Source organism: Gouania willdenowi, chromosome 24 (assembly GCF_900634775.1).
Source record: "Gouania willdenowi chromosome 24, fGouWil2.1, whole genome shotgun sequence".
Taxonomy (NCBI): Eukaryota; Metazoa; Chordata; class Actinopteri; order Blenniiformes; family Gobiesocidae; genus Gouania; species Gouania willdenowi.
Window position 1 is genome coordinate 12,542,658 of NC_041066.1, and position 20,010 is coordinate 12,562,667.

Below are 20,010 nucleotides of genomic sequence, written 5' to 3' on the forward strand. Positions count from 1 at the left end.
TACTTGTTTTTTTATAGCCAGGAGTAGATTTTTGTCAACTGGGGGAAAAGTTGTTAACTGGAGTCCAGATGTTGATCAACTGCCAGGGCTGAGTCATGAGAATTAGTTGTGTGTCTATGACTATATGTCTGTGAGCCAAAGACAATCAGGTCTTCTCTCAACGCAGGGGGAGAAAAACTTTGTAACAAGCTCAGGATACTTGTGGCATCCCACCTAGATTTCAGTAGTAGGTTGACAAGATGCTCCATATTTTCTATTATAAATACTTCGGCCTCGCTGAACTGACATGTTCGCCATGCTCACTTCATCTTCCGCCATCATTTTCTCCCTTTTTTGCTCTTTTGTTTTTCCTCTTACCTTCCTCACTATTTCTCATCTTTTTTTCGCTTGGTCCAAGTCTCTCATCTGTTTTCCCCTCCGACCATGATGCCATTCACAGCACACACACACACACACACACACACACACACACACACACACACACGAGTGCAGAGACATGAATCTAAAAGCACAGGGACCTGCTGTAGGGCTTCTTTTCTTCGTTTTACGCATCACGTCTTTGTGTTTTACAATAATACATGTGAAATGTTACATAATGTCAGCTTTCCTTTTCTGTGTATGTTTCTTTTGAAATCTTTTTTTTTTTTTTTTTTCACTATTATTAGACAAAAATGGATTAAATGGCCTCAATAATTGACTTAAAATCGACTCTTCACTGGGATCTATTAAGTCTAAATTCTGGATTTCACAAGGGGATTATTGCTGTATTACTATTATTATTGTCATTATTACATTGTAGCAGTGGCGGATGCTTTAAGACTACAAGGGAACCTCAGCTTCCCCTAAAATCAGTGGTCAAATATGTAGTGTTGTGTGTACATTTCATTGACTAAATATATGACAGAACACATGTATGTTTAGTTCAGAATCAGCTTCTTATAACAGGAAACTGACAGTGACAGCGTGACGTTCTTCATTCATTACCGCAGCGTCACAGTGTTAATAAACAGTGGTGAAGTTCAGCTTCAATTGACTTCAATGGGAGAGGATTTATGGGTTGATCCACTGCAGTCAAACTAGACGCTCATTGGATAAATGCTCGGTTATGACGCACTTAGTCCCGCCCATCGGACGCCGGGCTTCACAGGAGGTCTATGGAGCAGTGGGCTGGATCTGTCTGTTCCGGACGCTGGAATAATGGATGATGATTGGATGATCTGTCTCAGGCTAATTCAATTTTGATTGACAGCGAAATGAGCCAATCAGAGAGTATGACGTTGTAAGCACACAGGCGGGTTTTTCAAATATTTCAGTCCGTTGCTCTGTGTTGACACGGAGACTTTGCTGATCCTCTCATAGCGAATTAACTTCTGACAAACCTAGTGTCTGTTTTTGGTGTTTGTGGAGACTGTTACTGCTTGTGTTGTGAGACTTTTCACCAAACACTCACACTCCAGCGCGCAGCAGCTACGCGCGTGCGTGCGTGATAATCTACAAATAGTTGTTGACAACAAAATGTGAATTCTACTAGAATTCACATTTAAATAAACAGATACATTTTCTGAAGTAGGCAGAAACTGAGCTTCCCCTGCATGAAAGACCAGCAGCCGCCACTGCATTGTAGATAATATGTATCTTCGCTGGAAACCATCATATAACATTCATTAACTGGTCGGTCACAATGCTCCTCCCCAGAATAGAAACCATTCAATGACTAGTAGGTAAAGGCGGCTTGAGCCAAGGATTATGGCGCGTTTCCCTTGATGACAGCTTAATGCCTATAGAAGTAACCCAGAATCACTTCCAAGGCTAAAGAGGACATTGCATTACATCGGTATGTGCGATTACGTGGTATTCACATCCTGAGTGTCATATTCTCCCACTATGTGGAAGCTGATCCAGCAGAGGCTGTGAGAGGTCATACTGGCCTGATTGATGGATTTAAAGAAATTTACACCTTAACAGCCTTGGTGACTTCACCACAGACAAGCGTTTGGTTTACCAACAAACCTATACCCCTGAAAACATTAGAAGTCAAATGTCACAAGTGTGTCTTATCAGATTTTGGTCATTGGATGCCGACTTGTCTGGAACATTCAACTTCAGTCTTTTACCAGGGTGTTATGCAAGATGGCAAGGGCATCTTTTCTTTCTTTCCTTCTTCCTTTCTTTCTTTCATTGCAAAGGGCCAGTCTTAGTGAAAACACGCATCTGCCACAGATAGGGTACATGTTCCGAATCACAGAATGTTCTTTAATCAGATATCAATCAAGATCAAGCTATAGGGGACACACAAATGAAACACAACATACTATAACATGTGTATAACCAAATACAGCTACAAGCAAGGGCACCACATGGCTCTGATAAATGAATAATGAAGATTGTGTCTGCATGACTGAAACACAAAGCAACGACGGATACTTTAGACAAATGCGAGGGCAAATGTACCAATTAGCTGTTTCTCCAACAGACCTAAGGCTGTCAAGGCGCAGATGATCTTTTTTTAACACTTGTCTGCTACAAAGACAAGGATTGATCCTTTGCCAAAAATAAATAAATAACGCTCCCAACAGTGTCAATCACAGTAATATTCACTGCGTTTCTTTCCATCTCTAGTCGTTTCAATGGTCATTCAACCAATCCCTCATGCAACAGTAACCGCTAATGCTTGTGTTCGTTAGTGAGAAGGCATCAAGTCCCTTGGTTTGTACATTCACTTCCCAAACACACGAATGAACACATAAATACACGTAATAAATTATGTACAGTACTTGCTGCCATTTGATTTCCGTAAAACACACGCCCAGCTCTAGCAGTTCAGATAAAATTATGAAAAAGCAATGGAAGACAATGAAAAAAGGGGTTACCTTTGTTTCTACCTAGAGTTTTTGAAGAGACGAGAGGATTCACAGAAGTAAAGGAAAGAAGAGTGTCATCCCAGGCAAGGCACCGGAAAAAGACAGAAAAGAGTGAGGTTTAACTTTTTATACTGTCATATAAGACTAAAGACAAAGGATAAGTGAGTGCAAGCACTATGGAGATCATGAAAAGGGAAGGACATGAACACAGGCAGCGCCCAACACGCACCAAAGACCTGATCTTAGAAGTTTGGATGAAAAGAAAACCATGACCTGGTTAAGATGCAAAATATAACACTTCAGTATTACAAAAACAGTTTGAATGTGAGTCTCACTCAGAAACATTCGTAAAATCTGGGCAAAGAAGCTACCTTTAGAGATCTGCTAGACAAATTTCTCTTGACCATATTCATGCGGACTGCACTAAATACTTCTTAACATCCACCCTAAGAAATGCCTAAACAGTGAAACACATTTTATTTTTGATGCAGTTCTATTTCGAAAAATAGTTTGTCCCAGATAATCCTGCCATTAAATAGATTTAGTATAGTTACATAACATCAATGGCATGTGAGCCCGGCCACATTGTTAGAAATATCTATAAATTCTTATTTTTGATCAGCTTAGGTCCTCATATGTGTGTGGAAAATAATGCTTTATAATCTCACATCTTGATGAAACTTCCCAAAGTAAATAGCATTTAGCAAAACCAACAACAACACGTTGTGACGTTAAACGTATGATTAGCAACGATACAACTAAAACATGTGGCTAGTGTTGTGCATCATGTAATAATATCTACTATAAATACAATTCTGAATGTTAAAAAATGTAATCTAAAATAAAAATGGAAGCTTTTGTCGAGTTTGTCTGTGATGCTAAGAATAACACTGCTAACAAGAAGCTAGTTAGCAGTGTTAGCACATGTACTCTGACCCACACCTTGTCTTCGATGTAGTTTAAATGTTCTCCTGCAATATTCCATTTGGGATATTCTGTTTTCTCCCACAGGCCAAAAAGATGTAGGAATTATTAGAATTCATAAATTGACTATTTTAGTAATTATGTGCAGGTTATTTTTCTTTGAATGTTTGCAATGTAACAACTTGAGGGTTTACTATGCAATGTGATATTTGAATAACCTTGATAGGACTCCAACGCAAGCACGTAAACCAGTGGTTCTCAACCTTGGGGTCGTGAGACAGTGGAAGATTATATTTTTTTTAAATTTGACCAACTTGAGATATTTTAACTTTTTTTCATCACTTTTTCTTGCCCTATTTTTGCCCTTTTTAATGCATTTTTGCTACATTACTCCCATTTCTGACATTTCTCCATCAAATTGCAATGCCTTTTCCGCACATTTTTTCCACTTTCTAGACATTTTCGGCACTTTTAAACTCTTTCCACCACTTTTCCCCACCTAACATCGACCCATTATTGACACGTTTGACCTTTTTCACCATATTTCATGCTTGTTGTTGCCAAGTTAACCACATTCAGAATTTGTAATGCCCATTATTTGCAAGTTGAAATTAATCGTTTCTACTTCTTCTGCCACTTTTAAGCCAATATTGACACTTTGAACCATTTTTACCACTTTTTCTCCACTCTAATTTCCAACTTTTAACCAATTTCTGTGGTCTGATTAAAACAAGGATTTGCATCTTTAGGATGACTATATCCTATGGTGCAAATAATGCATTTTGGATAACAGTGGATATTATTCAGATAAATAAATAAATGTGGTTATCACAGATTTATACAACAATGAACCATCATTTTGCTGATTTTATGGATGGACCTTGTCTCCACATGATTGTTCTTCAATGTTCATGTCTGTGTTCAACCACCTTCAGGTGCAGTGGGGGTCCCTGGTCTCTGACACCTTTATTTTGGAAAGGTTGAGAACCACTGACCTAAATGACATTCAGAATAGACTATGTATACATAGACATATAATATTACCAATAGTTTTATTACCTTTGTTAATAATTGAGTAAACGGAAACTCCTATCACTGTTTTTATATATTTATTGTAAATCTTTTTATTCAGGTAATCATTAATATTACGTTTCTTGGTGAGAGCTTTCCACCCCCCTAAGTTTCTATACTGTCATCACAATTCCTTTTTCCACTCATCCATCCTCCTGCTTCACCCTGCCCCCCCCAACAGTGGACCGTGTCACTGCATGTTTGCTGTGGAACTGAGAATAGCTAAACAATTATGTAATACACAGAAACCTGGGCCGACGCACTACAGCAGACACACAGGGAGGTTGAGACCAAGGTGAGATGTGAGACATGCTACACTGCCATGCAAACTCACCCCCCCACCCCCCCAACCCTTCCCCCTCCCCCTCCAAGGCAACACACATCCACAAAGTATAACCCACCCACTTCTCTGCAGCAGCATCACTGCAACACACAAATGCACACAGACAGGTAACGAAGGCACACAAATAAAGTTCACGCCGAAAACCAAGCCACTGGGGGAGTGAAGATAAAAACAAAAAAAAAAAAAAAAACAGTCGACCTCTGGAGTGAATAAAAAAGAAGAGTACCTTGCTCTGCCTTCAGGTGTGCCAAGCCTTGAAGAGACAAATCAAAACAGACAGGAAGAGAGAAGGAATAAGAACAACACACCAATACTGTAGCTGTATTCTCACGGATGCATGCTTTGCGTGAAAGCGAAGCATGGCAGTCACACTAAAATGCAAAGCTTTTCAATGAGCACTGAAAGCTTTCTGTTGAAACAAGTGAATTACAAAGAGAGCAGTGTATAGCTATAAAGCCTATGTGCTGTAAGATAAGTTAATTATATTCCTCACAAAGTGTTTGTTGTGGTTTTTTTTTTTTTTTTTCCAACATGTGAATTTGAGGATGAATCTACCTCTTCATTAGACTCACCTGGTTTTCTCTGGACTGCTGGTGTGTGATCAGAGAAAAAAAGAGAGAAAGCAAAGAGAAGCATTGCATTAGCAACACACATCGGTTTATTTTGCATGTGAATCTAACATGCAAAAAAAAAAATCCACACTTTGAATCGTTGTGTTATCATGTAAGGAGCAACTAGATGCCCCTTAACATGCCTGAGTAAAACAATAACAACGTCAGTATTTTAAAGCCCTGTGAAGAGAAAACACATAAAAAGTCGTCATCTGTCCCATCCTTTCAGAGAACCAGATTGGTGTTACATCAACAGGCAAACATAACTCTCATGTAACGAATATTCTTGCAGTACCATAATATTCATGTATCACACAGAGCCCTTCACACACATAAAGGAAGACATAAATCCACACCCCTGCGGATTTATGAGCTTTTTACGAGCTCTAGGGATCTCAGGACACTCATTCTCAGACCCATGTTTATCTGCTCCACCGCTGTCCCACTTCTACCGCTTTAACCCACCCACCCATTGTTTCCTCCAGCACTAACCCCAAATCATCTCTTTCCTCATAGTATCTCAGATGAATGCTCACTGTAGGATTTGTGGCGCGGTTTAGAGAGCTGCATCATGGGAAAAAAAAGTAACACACAAGGCTTTATCGCTCACACAAGGAGGATGTGACCTCCGAGTGACACTTCACGGTCAAATGTGTGAAGTGAAGTGACAAGATGACAACGGCTATTATATCTCATCTGTACCCCAAATATGGGATCTGAAGTAATGATGAAAGCTCCGGTGAACAATGAGGCGCTGGCCAGAGTCAAATTATTAAATGTTAATAAGAAAGAACAACATTAGGCTCCTCCTGGATTCCAGCTAATGTCACATAATTGAACATAATGCTGTTGTGGTAATTTCATCATGTAAAGCGTATACAGAAGCGTATTGCATTCACATGAAAAATAAAAATAAAAATCTGTTTTTTCTTAATGATTTTTTTTTTTTGGTTTGTTTTTCGGGCTATTTTTTTGCTGTTTTTCGGAAAAACTGTTTTTTTCTGTTCTTCAGAGTAATTTTTTTCTGTTTTTCTGAGTATTTTTTTCAGTTTTTCGTGCCATTTTTTTTCCCCTGAATTATCGAGATACTTGCTGCACGCTTCAACTCCTGATCGTATCTTCAGTGACCACATAGCCAGCCTGAATGCACTTCAAATGCATCATTCAATATCCATGGAACATGCCATATATCTGTCCAACCGACCCTGATGCCTGCGTAATGTGGATAGATTGCCATCAATATGGCTTAAAGCAGAGCTGCGACTAACCATTATTTTTGTCGTCGACTAACCTAGCGATTATTTTTTCGATTAGTTGCGATTATTTTTCCGTTTTGAAGCACATTTTTTCGACTGCTACTGTGACAGCATGTTTTACTGAGAGGAATTCAAGCAATGACATAAAACATGTATTTATCGCGTCGTTGTTATATTTAAAACATAAAATATCGTTGAAATCAGAATAATATCAATAATAAATTAAATATCACAAACTTAATGTGTAAGTTTTCTTGAAGTAGTAATAGTAAACAAAGAGTGTAAATAAGTAACTTGGAGAATGTGGAGGTAATGGGGTTTAAACCGAGTTCCTTTTACTTAAATCAAGTTCATAAAATGAAACAATAAATAATAACATCGTGTTTGAAAGAATCATTTCAAGTTAAGACACAAATAGTTGATAATATAGTCAATAATAGATTGGTACTGCAGCAGAAAGAAAGCAGGAAGTGACCACGGGCTGGGTTTTATCGTGAATTTACAAGATTAAATGATACAAAATCCGCGTCGACCAATTTTTGTAGTCGGCATTATCGATTATGTCGACTAATCATTGCAGCCTCAGCTTAAAGATAGAACTATCAACCAGTGTCTTAAACCAAGTTGAAAGTACATAAGTCGGCCATGTTTTTTTCTTAATAAAGAAATGCATCTGTTGTTTCAAATGCCCTCCAAGCTCAGAAAAGTTTGTCCGAAAAACAAAACAATAATTTGTCCGAAAAACTGAAAAAAATGACAGAAAAATCAAGTGAATGCAATATGCTTTCTTATGAAGGTAATATTTTTGGAGGGAAAGAAGGGAGGCAAAAAATACAAAAAGATGGCCCTTCTTCTTCCCCAAACTGTGAGGTTGACATTGGATTAAAAACGGGAAGGACGAAGGATGGGAGGAGTGGGGGAAGGGAGGCAGCATCCAGCTGATGGACAGCAGAGCACAGTTCTCCAACTCTGACGAAGGGGACTGGGAACCTTTGGAATTCATGTGGCTGAATCAGCTTTTTTTCTTTCCCCTGACGCCGCAAACGCCGGCACCTCGTGCTATGAGTACATTTACGAGTTGTGTGCATCAAAGATCTGCTTCTCGTGTCTATTTTAATGCAACTGTGCTCAGAGCAAGCCAGTGTGCCGCGGAGAACATGTGGTCCGAATATAATCCCCTGCTCTATTTTACCAGCAGCTTCGCTACTCAAATCCAAACATAATTTCCAGCTTGGGCACTAGACACAAATGCCCTCTGCACTGGAATCTGGCAAGTCCCTGCACCATTTTTTCCCTTTTTTTTTTTTTTTTTTTCTTGCTGACCTACTTTTTATAGTAAGATTATTGTAACTGTCATTTTTTTCCATGTCTGTTTATTAATCCCCAAAGCTAAGCCTGAAGGCACCATTTCATTACTTGCTTAACAGTTTGCTGCTCTGGCCTTGAAGTACTAACCTTCTGCCAAGAGGCAGCGCATTTTCAACACAAAATGGAGATCTTTAAGCTGCTCATTACTAACGCACAGAGAGGGGATCATTTTACATATTCCTTAAATTATTGAGTTCATCACCTTGACCTTATACATGTCCCACTGTAACTGGAAACCACCCCCAAGGTATTCAAGAGTCTTCATAATGCCACACGACTAAGGTAATTAAAGAGAATAATCAGCTTTAATTTAAAGATCATTACCATCAAGGGCAGTAATATTTGCACAACTAATCAAAGAAGCAGAATCAAGTTGGCAACGAATGCGCTCGACAAGAAAAAAGGTATAATTAGAATAATTAATGATGAGACTGAGCTCAGAAGCTGCAGTGGTAGATGTGCCTGTCGCAGTGAGTGTCTATAGGCAGCAAGTAGTGAGTGGTGTCAGGTTCCAGTGGCCTGACGAAGTATTCTCTCTGATAAATCCTGATCGACATCGTAACAGGGACTGAACATGTGTTTTATAACCAACTGTATATGATGCTACACTGGGATGATTGAGATTAGAGCCGTAGAAAGCTCAGCGGAGACGCCCCATAATCATCATCATCATCTCTGAAACTCATTAATGACGCCTTTACAGCCAGCAACCTCAATATGGATATTTTCCAAGGGTTACCATATCTTCTCTTCTCATCTCAAGTTAATTTGGCTCACTACTCTGTTTTCTTTACTCTCTTCTAGGCCACTAGGCTAGCAGGCTACCATTAGCAACACGGCTGGCAAAACGCTTTTAAGGCCCGGTCCGCACAGCCAGAGAGCCATCTGCCCATTTTAACAAGCAGCTCCAGGGCCTCGTCTGTATTTATGTGTGTTTACGTCGTGCTCGCTGCGCGGATGCAAATGTGTCGAAACGGCACTTATGCAAGAAGTGGTTCACACGGCCTGAGAATGTAACAAGATAAATATTCAACGGTTTGACAGATTGCGCTGATTGCTCATTATTGTATAACATAATGGCGTAAACAGACAGAGACAGGTGTGCAAAGCTGTTCATTTTTAAAAGCTTTCTGCACATGGTGATGGACACATCACTGGACAGAGCTCCTTCTGCACTCAAGGGTTTGTACAACAAGTATTTGGCCACTTGTGGATACGTGGGCAGTAAAAAGGGAAGCTTGGGTAACACTTTATTTTAAGTTTTATACATAAGGATGACATTACGCTGTCATTATTTGACATCAGCATGAATAAGGTGTCATGAAGGCTGTCATTAAGCTGTCATTACAGAGGCAGTATTATGAAAAATTCCCTTTATAATGGTTTCGCTAAAGTGATATAGATTCCTTTAGCCTCATTCAGGGGGCCAAAGTTTAAAAAATTCTGTTGCCTCCCTCCCTTGTTCATTTACATATTGTAAAAAGTCAGCTCCAAACGAACAATGCGTCATAATGGGGAAACTCCTCCTACTAACAATCCTGGCTCCTCCTACCCTATAAGAATTAGAGCACCTCCCTCTCAAACTACCTCACGGGTAAAACAAACAGCAGGTTGATATTACAGTTAATATCTTTATGTTCAGTTTAAAGATAATCCAAAGAGCAGCGTGAGCACTCACAATCAATTTCATTTTTAGCAGCCGTTATATGGCCTCATATCAATTTAATGCGATAATCTGAGGTGTTTGTGACCCCATGCAACGCAGCGGTTAGACAAACCAATGGAATATCATCTTAAATTTACTATTTTTTTGGTCAGAAGAGGTGAGGAGGAGGAGAAAGCGACTGTTAATGAAGCAGCGTGTGTGTTTATGCCTACTCATACATATGTATGAAGATCCAAAAAACAGCCTGTTTTTAGGAATGGTCTGAAAGTGACTTTTTCAGAGGGCTAAAACTCCAGAAAACAGGCGAGTTCGGGAAAATAAACCTCAAATACTATGTAGTTGGGGTTCTCAGAACAATTGGAGATGGGTGAAAAATAGCATAATACTGGACCTTTAAGTGCCGTGTGTTAAATTATGACACCTTTGGAGCTATGAAGGCATTTTTTGGGTTAGGTGGGTTAGGTAGGGTTATGCTGCGTTCACACCGAATGCGTCTTCTGCGGCACCGGACACATCTGCTGCACGAAACGTTCCACAACTTTTGCAGGATCAAAAAATGTCCCCATTCGCTTCATATGCGCGTCTGAAGCGAAGCACCGCCCACCTGCGACACATCACACTGCGCTCTTTTTTTCCTCTCAAAAGCATAAACCACCAGTGAAAAAAGCCGGTGTGATTAGCGGCTAATGCTATCCCAGCTCAGTGCCGACTTTCAAAGATGAAAACTACAGAGAACTTTTACCTGCTACTACCACCTCCTCGCTGATTCTCCTCCACATCAAATCTTTCCTAGTCCGGTCCTGGTTATAAAGGCCGTGTCATACAGCTCCAGGTGGTCACACACAGCTTCTAGTCCGTGGTTGAATGGGTCCGTGTTGACGGCCTGACGTCATCGTCAACAAAGACTCTGATTGGCAATCGTCATGCGAAACAGTTGCAGGAGTTCAATATTTTCAACTCTTGCAAATGTGCGAATGTGCGGATGTGTGTAAAATCGGGAGTGCGCTTGCACGGCCAATGCTCTTGACGTGCGAATCGGACCGCACCACCGCGCAGGAAATATTTCGCATCTGGGACGCATTTATCCATCGACTTTGTATGCAATCTGGACGTACGGACATTTCGTGACGCATCCGGTGTGAACGCAGCATTAGGGTTAAGTTTAGGGGTAGGGTAACAAGCAACACTTATTGACAGGCTTCATGACACCTTATTCTTGCTAATGACAGGTGTCATGTCAGCCTTTATGTGTAAAAATTAGTGTTACCGAAGCTTGTTTGCCTACAGACAGTTTGAGTTGACATTGCAGATTGTGCGTTTTCAAGGCAAATTGGCCATCTCTGTTCTCATTATCTTCCTAATTACAGTTCCCAGGCTCTGTGGCATAATCAACAATCAGCCACATTAGTAAGTAGGAAATCTGAGAAAAGCAGCTGTCATATCAGCTGGAGGAAGAACATGACTACTGGTCTATTCGGTCATGAACAAAAGGAATACATGAATAAGTGGCCTGATAAACAGGCTGTAGAGGTAAACAAGCAGAGGGGGATGATTACGTTCAGTCAATGACCTCCTGGGACAAACTGGGGTACAACGAGCCAGCGGTGAATACCCTTGTTACACTTGCTCTGCCCTGAGGCTCAGACACGGCCACCTCTGTCCTCGCTCAAGCTGTCTTTCTATCTGAGTGCACTTTTGAAACTGTGGCGCTGCCATAGCTCCTCAAGTCTTTGCTCGGTACCACCTCCCCTTCCTTCATTCACTGTTGGAGACCAGGAGCAAACAAAATGGGGATGAAGTGAAAAAGAGGTCAAGTCCAGTCCATCCGCTTGACTGCTCAGAAACCAGCACATTGCGTGCTGTCCTGAATGATGCCACGGGCTAACGCTTTGGATTTAAGCTTCAAACAGCTTTGTTTGAGTAGCAAATGGTTTCAGCGTTCCAAATAAAGAAGAAGCAAAAAAAAATCATATTGGCAGATAATGTACATTTTACATGCATGCACAAAAGATAAAAATTAAATCATTCTGACTGCTTCAGATGCTATTTAAAATGGCTCAGAAGCTGTGGTACAGTGTTCAGTGAGCATTCGCCTGATTTTCAGCAAAAATCAGTAATCCCCCAGCCGTGTCAGTGTGATTTAGACAGGCAGGAAATGGGTCAGCGGTGGAGCACATTTGTCATGGGTCTGTTCACACAAAGTTATCTTCATACATACGCTAAGGATATAGAGAAATGATGTCTAACGTATTACTGCTCAGGACAAACGTTGGAAAAACTAAATTTTAAAAATCATAAATTATGGCTGTATGTCATTTCTTGAATCATATGTCGTGGATATTGACATTACGAGCTGTGTGCTAAGCAAGTTTTAAACAGATTTGTCTTGAGCACAGATGTGTTCAGTTCCTGGCACCCTTGTGAAATTTTGTCAGGCTTTTTGAAAGCATACAGAAATAAGAACCCCTGCTATAAGAGAATGTGGAGGACATATGAGAAAACTGGTGCAGTACTCCATAGAATTCCCACAAGAAGCTATAGCAATCATACAGAAGCCGAGAATAGGAGTAGGAGTTATTTTCCCAAGCACACTTGTTGTGTACCTTCTGGTTCCTTCAGTGCCTTGATATAGCTAAACATATTAAATGGGAACAAAGAAAGGGAAACTCTTGAAACGTTGGTATACGTGAGCTAACACCATCTCCACCATTGCTTCATCAAAGCTACTGCGAAGGTAGAAAAACAGGTTGAACACATCACCTTCAGTTTACATCCTGTGAGAAATATGAAGACCTTCTGAACAAAACTCCAAAAGCACAAATCACAGAGATGCTCTTCCTGCTTGTGCTTGAATTGCCCTCCAATCCATCAGATGCTTCTGAAAATAGCTCTTCCTGCTTTATATCAAATACATGGTTATGTAAATGTGACACAAGGGACTATGCACATTTTAAAGGCATTTCTTAAAAGTCTGGCAAGGCCATAATTTTTATTACATACTGTATATTGGGCTAGGCAACATAGTTATGGTAATAGAACTAGATTTCAATTGGTCAAATGGAAACTTTTGATATTGCAAGTTGAGATAAAAATGATTTCCAAAGAATATATTTGGATTGAAAAGACTATAAAGAAATGTTATTTATTATCATTTCTTTCAATGAATATTCAGTATTTGTCAGAGCAGTAAAAAAAAAAACCCCTTACCTTCAGTGCAGTATCGACCAACATATCCAGTTTTTGAGCAATCGCAGTAGGTCTCTCCATCTGCCAGGGAGCAGATCCCACCATTTTCACAGGGGTTCTCTGTGCAGAGACCCATCATCTCCAAGCGTACTTTTTCACTATTGATCAGCATGGGCAGCTTATTCCCATAACTAAGGTCAGTGATAACTCCCTTGAATGGTGGTATCTCACGGACGGAAGGTAAGGTGATTGCAGACACTCGGATGTCCCCTGGGAGACCCCCAAGAAAGAAGTCGCTGACTATTTTCATGAACTGCCGCTGGGGCCGCACCTCCTCCGACTTAGTCTGGCCGTCCACAGCCAAGCCAGTCCATAGGTTGTGCCTGTTGATGGCGGCAAAGTGCCAGCGGCTGTCATTGACCAGTTTGTCAGATGTGATGGTTGTTTCGGCACAGTCGATGCTCACTTGGAGCTGGAGCTTTCCCTCGGACACAGTGAGAAGCAGAAAGTCACAATATCCGCCATCGTCGAAGTAGATCAGCAGGCCTTCAGATTGCGAGGTCTTAAACTGGAACGTCAGGTCACTTCTGGAACTGGCGTCCCAGCGCAGGTAGCGAGCCCACTGACCTTCAGAGCCAGTGAACTCCAAGCCGACACAAAGGCCCACCAGGGTACTTAGCAGCAAGACGGAATGACCAGCTAGCTTGATTGGATTCATCTTAGAAACCGTGTGTGCAGGTGTAGATCTAAACCCGCGGATATAGCCTCAGACTGAGCTTCTGAATGTTATATTCCACATAGATAAACTCACTTTTCAAATATCCTTTTACATCTTACTTCATAAAGTTCTGGGGTTGAAGGGTGTGTAGAATCTATCCTCTGGAGAGAAACAGGAAGTTATCCACAATAGGGGCAACGTTTGAAATTGCTACAAAGGGAGATGATCCTGAAATTTTGTGTCAGTGGCTCAGAGCTGCATCATCAGACTTTTCTTTGAGGCGACTTCCTGGATTGAAGCAAATGACGGTCACTGGCATTCCTTGTGCGTGCCCCATGTTTTGACCTCTTCCTTCAAGCCCTCCTTTCACCGAACTGTCAGGAGGGGAAAAAGCAAATAGTTTTCTTACTTTTCTATTGATGAAAACTTCAACCAACAAAAACATTTCTAAACCATACTGTATTTATTTTCACTGACCAAATAGACCATTTGATAGTTTCTGGAGAGTTTTGGAGAGGACAATTGTTATATTTACATGAAGCAGTAAAGTAAAAGTCTTGAAAGGAAATGAAACATTAACTATTAACCTTAATAAAAAAAAACGGTTCATTATCACTTTATTCATGATTAATTTCCTATTAATCTTTTTTAAAGAACCCTGATGTAAAACTACACATTTTAACAACTGGAAGAGCAAAACAAACAGAAAAACAAATTAGTGAAACTATCCCCTTCTGGGTGGCAGTAGTTGAATACATGATGAGTGAAAATCCATTGAGGTGAGCCAGAACATGTGTTTAGTCTGCTATCTGTAAGGGTCTGCTAGGATCCTGATAAATATGACTAATTATCTGCCACCACCACTCTCTTCATCTCATTTGCATACCTTTTGGGGATTTCAATCATAAACACTTATTTAGAAAGATGTTAGGATGGCGCTACTTCATATTTAATTCCTTATTTTCTATTAACATCTAAAAACTATTTCTAAACTTAGAAGTGCAATATTAACTTGTCTCTGCATTTGTTCAGTCTTGTTCAAATATACTTAGTAGAGCTAGATATGATTCCTGGGATGAAACCTTATATGTGTGTGTACTCTTCCAGCCCTATGCCCTTGCCATTGTTTTGGGCATTACGCTGCGCACCAGACAAACGCATAGTCCAATCCTAACAGCAGGACAGAGTCCTGCAACACAATAGGCTTTTTAACCACCTGTGCTGAATAGTTAATCTTGCTGAAGCAGGCGAGCTATTGAATTCGAGTAAGCGATACCTACGCTAATGCACAGTGTGTCTACGCATGTGTGTCCCCTGTGCAGAAGTGGGTGTTTGTGATAGCACTGGGTCACCTGACTGAATGACTTTCTGTCTTTGTTTTAAAAGCAACTCAGTCAGAAGAAAAGCAAACATTATTCGCTGGGTAAAATGGTCCAGAACACTGCCATCAGCACAGGTGTGTACATAAATAGTGTCATGTCCATTGAATGAATTGAGCTACACATGGAAACACTAAATGCCTCTATTTAACACAACATATTGAATTTTTTGGCCAATACTGTATCAGATGTCTCTATCGACTAAAGTGGGGAGGTAAACAGAGCTAATTCCTTCCCTTATTGTGGTAAACTCAAACAGCATGGTTCATGTTATTCTATAGGCCTACTATTAGGGGTGTAAATCACCACAGCTTTGCCAATTTCACAAAGTCTGTCACGATACGATTTCGATTTGATCAGATTCACAAGCCTGCGATCGATACGATGTGATATCATATGCCCATCTCACACAACCATTTACAGATGTATATCAACTCCCAAAAGACAACTGAAATATGATTTGACCATTTTATTATCGAAGGTCTTTCAGGAATCAAGCATTCAATAAAGAATATTTTAGATCTAAAATATTCACTCATGACATCATGACAGTAAAATAAACCATCCTAAGTGAATCTACTGCAGTAAATCATATCTCAACCAGTAGAAAATGCTGTGAACACCTGATTATGCATGAAAAAAAAAAATTAAAAATACCATCATATACCGTGAATTTTGAAGGATCAGTGATATACATTTTTGGTCATACCGCCCAGCTCATATTCAAGCACCAATATCAAAAACAAGTGGTATGTTTATCAAACTGTCAAATTACATTTTTCAAAAAAATTTAACTTTTGCTTCTACAACAGATTCTGATTCTTTTAAGTTCTTGATTTATTATTATTATTATTTTCTTTTTTAAGTTGCCACATACATCTATAAAAGTGCCCAGTATGCAATCAACTTCCAAGCTAAAATGCATTGAGGAGTGAGGTAGTTTAACAAGGTCTGATATGGAATGCCTGGTCATGACAGCGCAATTTTTTTCTTTTTTCTGTTAAAAAACACAATTAAAAAAATCGATTTGGATATTTTTCGGACCAATACGATAATCGCGCAGTGAAATATTGCGATATATCGGCAAATCGATTTTTACTTACACCCTTAGTATTGAGGTTGTTTGTGCAACTGCTTTGGAATGGATGGGACTGGCAACCCATCCACCTTATGTTGGCTTAGATACCCCCTAACAGTATGAGTGATTATGCGAAAAGTAGACGGAAAGATGGCATTTACAAATCGAACATCGACCTTCACCATCTTCCATTAAATTAATAAAAACACAAAAATATGTCTAATTTGAACAAACGACAGTGCTATTTTCGTTTGTTTTCTATAACTTTACAATCAATATGAAGAACTTCGTGCACGTGTGTCCTTTGAACGTGCATTCTCTGATTCCCTGTGGTGTGTAATATGTAAGGTATTAGTCATCTTGCCAGTGGAGCCTGGAGTAACGTTAGCCTCGCCTTTTCTGTTCTGTCGTAGCGATGTAACAACCAGCGCATATTTTCCTGGATATACTCATTGAATTATTAAACAGTGGAGGATATGAGATGACCTGTATGGGATACTGTCACTGACTGGCCATAAATGATGCATTGAAGCGTCCAAGCTTGGGATGCATCAGATTTATTGACATGTTTTGTAATATGGCCGAGCCCCCATCATACACCGGAGACCCCTGCTGTCCCATGGCATGCTCCCTGTCTATCACCGGCCTCAACCTAAAATAACTATTTATTCCGTCATCCTTCACAGCGGGAAAAAGGAACACAACACGGCGAGGAGTTTGCTGGTTGGATAAAACGGGGTCGCGGGGCCTCTGGTTGGCACTCTGGAGGGCAATAAAAGGTCATCGATGTTTAATTCAAGAGGAACAGCAAAAGATTTAATCATTTAAATGTATTGTAAAGTAATGTCAGGGGTGGAGACGATGATTTCAGGGCTTCAGCCGTAACACGTGTCAGCAAAGACACCACATATGGAGTTGGATTCTACACCAAACATGAGAGAAAATACATATATGTGATTGTCTGTCTCACTGACAACAAATCTAAAATTCTACAATATATCCTTCCTTTTCTTGTTATAGGACAACTAAGGCTGAGTGATATATACCAAAACTCATATCTTGATATTTATTTTCAAAATGGCGATATGCAATATAAATCTTGATATTTTTAACTCAATAAAATCTGACCAGAAAGACAAATCTTGGTTTATTTTCCTGATGCAAAATGTCACACAGGCACATTTATTAACAAACTAACAGCTGCTCAATTTGTGACACTTTGGCCTTCTTCTCCTATAAGGGACAGTACATGTGAGTGAATTCTGTAGTGTGTCTTGTTTAATATTTTAATACAAAATAAGCAATTGAATAAAATAATTATTAACATCACACCCCCAAACAAGTGCAAGTGGATGAAAAAAAAAAAAAAAAAAAGATCATTATTTGTTCCTTTAAGTTCTTTCAAACAAGCTGAACAATGACATTGTGATGAAGGAGGGGGAGTGGTCTAAAAAGAAGGAATTAAGGATGCACAAACTCAGCTACTTTGCTCTTACTAAATACAAGACTCCAATTTAATTCAGAATAGCTTCTACTAATTGCATCAGCATGCAATGTATAGGCAGCACTAACACAATGAATGCATTGATGCAGATAAAGAAATATTAACATCTGTATGATCAAATCAGTGATGCACAATGCAGGTCATCACGTCCTGTTTCCACAGAAAAGGTGAAAGGAATGGTGTGCATCATGACTTGAAGGCTATTGTAATTGTATTTGTTTTGTGTGTGTTTATTTTTTGTATTTTTTAAACGCGTTGGACCTTTACGCACTCCAGCTCTCCCTCTGATCCTCACACGGGGGCAGTCTCACTGTTGCACAGCAGCAGCTCACTAAGCTTATGAAATCACCAGGATGCATGTGAAAATGACTCTTGAATTGTGTCTAAAATGAACATTTAAAAATGTAAACCACGAAGGCTTTAAGTCTGTTCCAGCTTTGGTCATTTTTCCGCTCCGTCATCTAGACTCGATGGAGTAAAACTTTTCCTCTTGGTCACGATTTCCTCTATTTATTTATTTATTGATTTATTTATTTTTAGGAATATCTAAACTCTACTAACTGTGTGTTATTTCGTTTAAGTGTTCATTCTAATCAATCGCCAATTTGTTTCTGCTGTGAGAGGCTTTTTTTTTTTCTTTTAACTCATCACCAGCCTTTCCTACTGCGCGTAAATCCCTCCATCTCAGCGCAAACTCCGTCCAATTTCCACATCAAATGCACAGGAAAATGTCTCCCAGAGAATTAAAAAAAAAAAAAAAAAAAAACCACAGCATGAAATATCAGATTAAAGTATAGTGACACAGATAAAAGAGCAGCTTTGACGTCTTTCCTACCTTTTGGTTCAAGAGACAAGTCGGTTTTTGGATGTTTAATCCCGTATGGAAGACACAAATGCGACAATTCCAGAGGAAAAGTGCCGTCCAAAGATCGCAGTGATGCTGCTGCTGCTGCTGCTCCGGGGCGTTATGGTGCTGATGCCCGTAATGAGGAGGATACTGTGCGCCTTCCTCCGGTTCAGTGAACGCGCGTCGCTCCGCTCCCTCGGCTCCAGTCCGCGCACTGATGATGATGATGATGATGATGATGATGATGATGATGGACCCCTGTTTCTCTCCCACACTGACGATCCGAGTCTGCACCAATCCCCTGCACAGCGGGGGCGACCGATCGACACCAATTACCCATCATAAAAACACTTATTTATCTATTCTTCAGTAGCACATTTCATTTATAGTCAGCATTTAGTGAGTGGTTAAATGGAAAGTGAAAATCCATTATTGGTTGTGAAATTCTGTAAGAATCAGTCGGCAGTTTTATTGTGTAATCAACTTACTTTAACTATACATTTTTGAAAATACAAATTGAGGAAATATACAAATTTGTGGTAAATTTTGAAAACATGAATTGAAACCTCATATTTTCTCCGAAGTGGCTACTGTTATATATATACAGTGTACAGTATACTGTTTGGAGAGTAAAATGAAAATATGAAATGTTGATAATGAAGTGTATCAAAGTATTTAATATTTAAAAAAAAAAAAAAAAAAAAAAATCATTCTCTAGAATCTCAGTGGTTCAGAAACAGGGGTACATGTACCTCTAAAGGTACATGAGCAAATTTCTCGGGGGTACTCGGAAATATTTAACAATTAAATTAAAAAATAATTAGGAAATGTTGCTAGCTCCTTTTTAGGTTATTTTTGGACAAATCCACAATAAATAACACTATTTTTGCTCAAAGAAATACTATATTTTCTTGTAATTTATTGAAAAATGATTATTTTATGCTATACAATACAAGACAATAGTTAACAACATATTTCAAGGAGACTGTATTTACTTACTATTGAACTAATCACATAAAAATTACATGGTTTAATTAGTTTAAAAAAAAAAAAAAAAAAAAAAAATTCTTCCAATGTGACACAGTTAGTGGTTTTAGGAGAGCCCACTGTCCCACAGATAATAAAGCATAATAAATTATGGAGAGGGTACTTATGACACGCAGGGGGTACACATGATTTGAAAAATATGGTAAGGGGG

The 20,010-nt window shown here is 39.5% G+C and overlaps 1 protein-coding gene across 16 annotated transcripts in view; it reads right to left on the minus strand.

Moving 5' to 3' along the window:
• The window catches only part of nrxn3b (neurexin 3b), a 383,656-nt gene extending 364,644 nt beyond the window's left edge, over nt 1–19,012 (minus strand). For 10 of the 16 annotated variants that reach the window (XR_003672980.1, XM_028440207.1, XM_028440206.1 and 7 more), the window contains exons 1-5: nt 18,801–19,012; nt 13,308–14,378; nt 5,772–5,789; nt 5,426–5,452; nt 2,871–2,882 (exon numbers count right to left, since the gene is read on the minus strand). Coding sequence is in view for 15 of the 16 variants with exons in the window: in XM_028440207.1 (XP_028296008.1) it covers nt 2,871–2,882; nt 5,426–5,452; nt 5,772–5,789; nt 13,308–14,004 (754 nt within the window). In the remaining variant the exon portion in view is untranslated. The remainder of the gene's footprint in view (nt 1–2,870; nt 2,883–5,425; nt 5,453–5,771; nt 5,790–13,307; nt 14,379–18,800) is intronic. The other 6 variants (XM_028440215.1, XM_028440211.1, XM_028440213.1 and 3 more) reach the window with 2 other exon arrangements.
• Nucleotides 19,013–20,010: the final 998 nt, after the last annotated feature.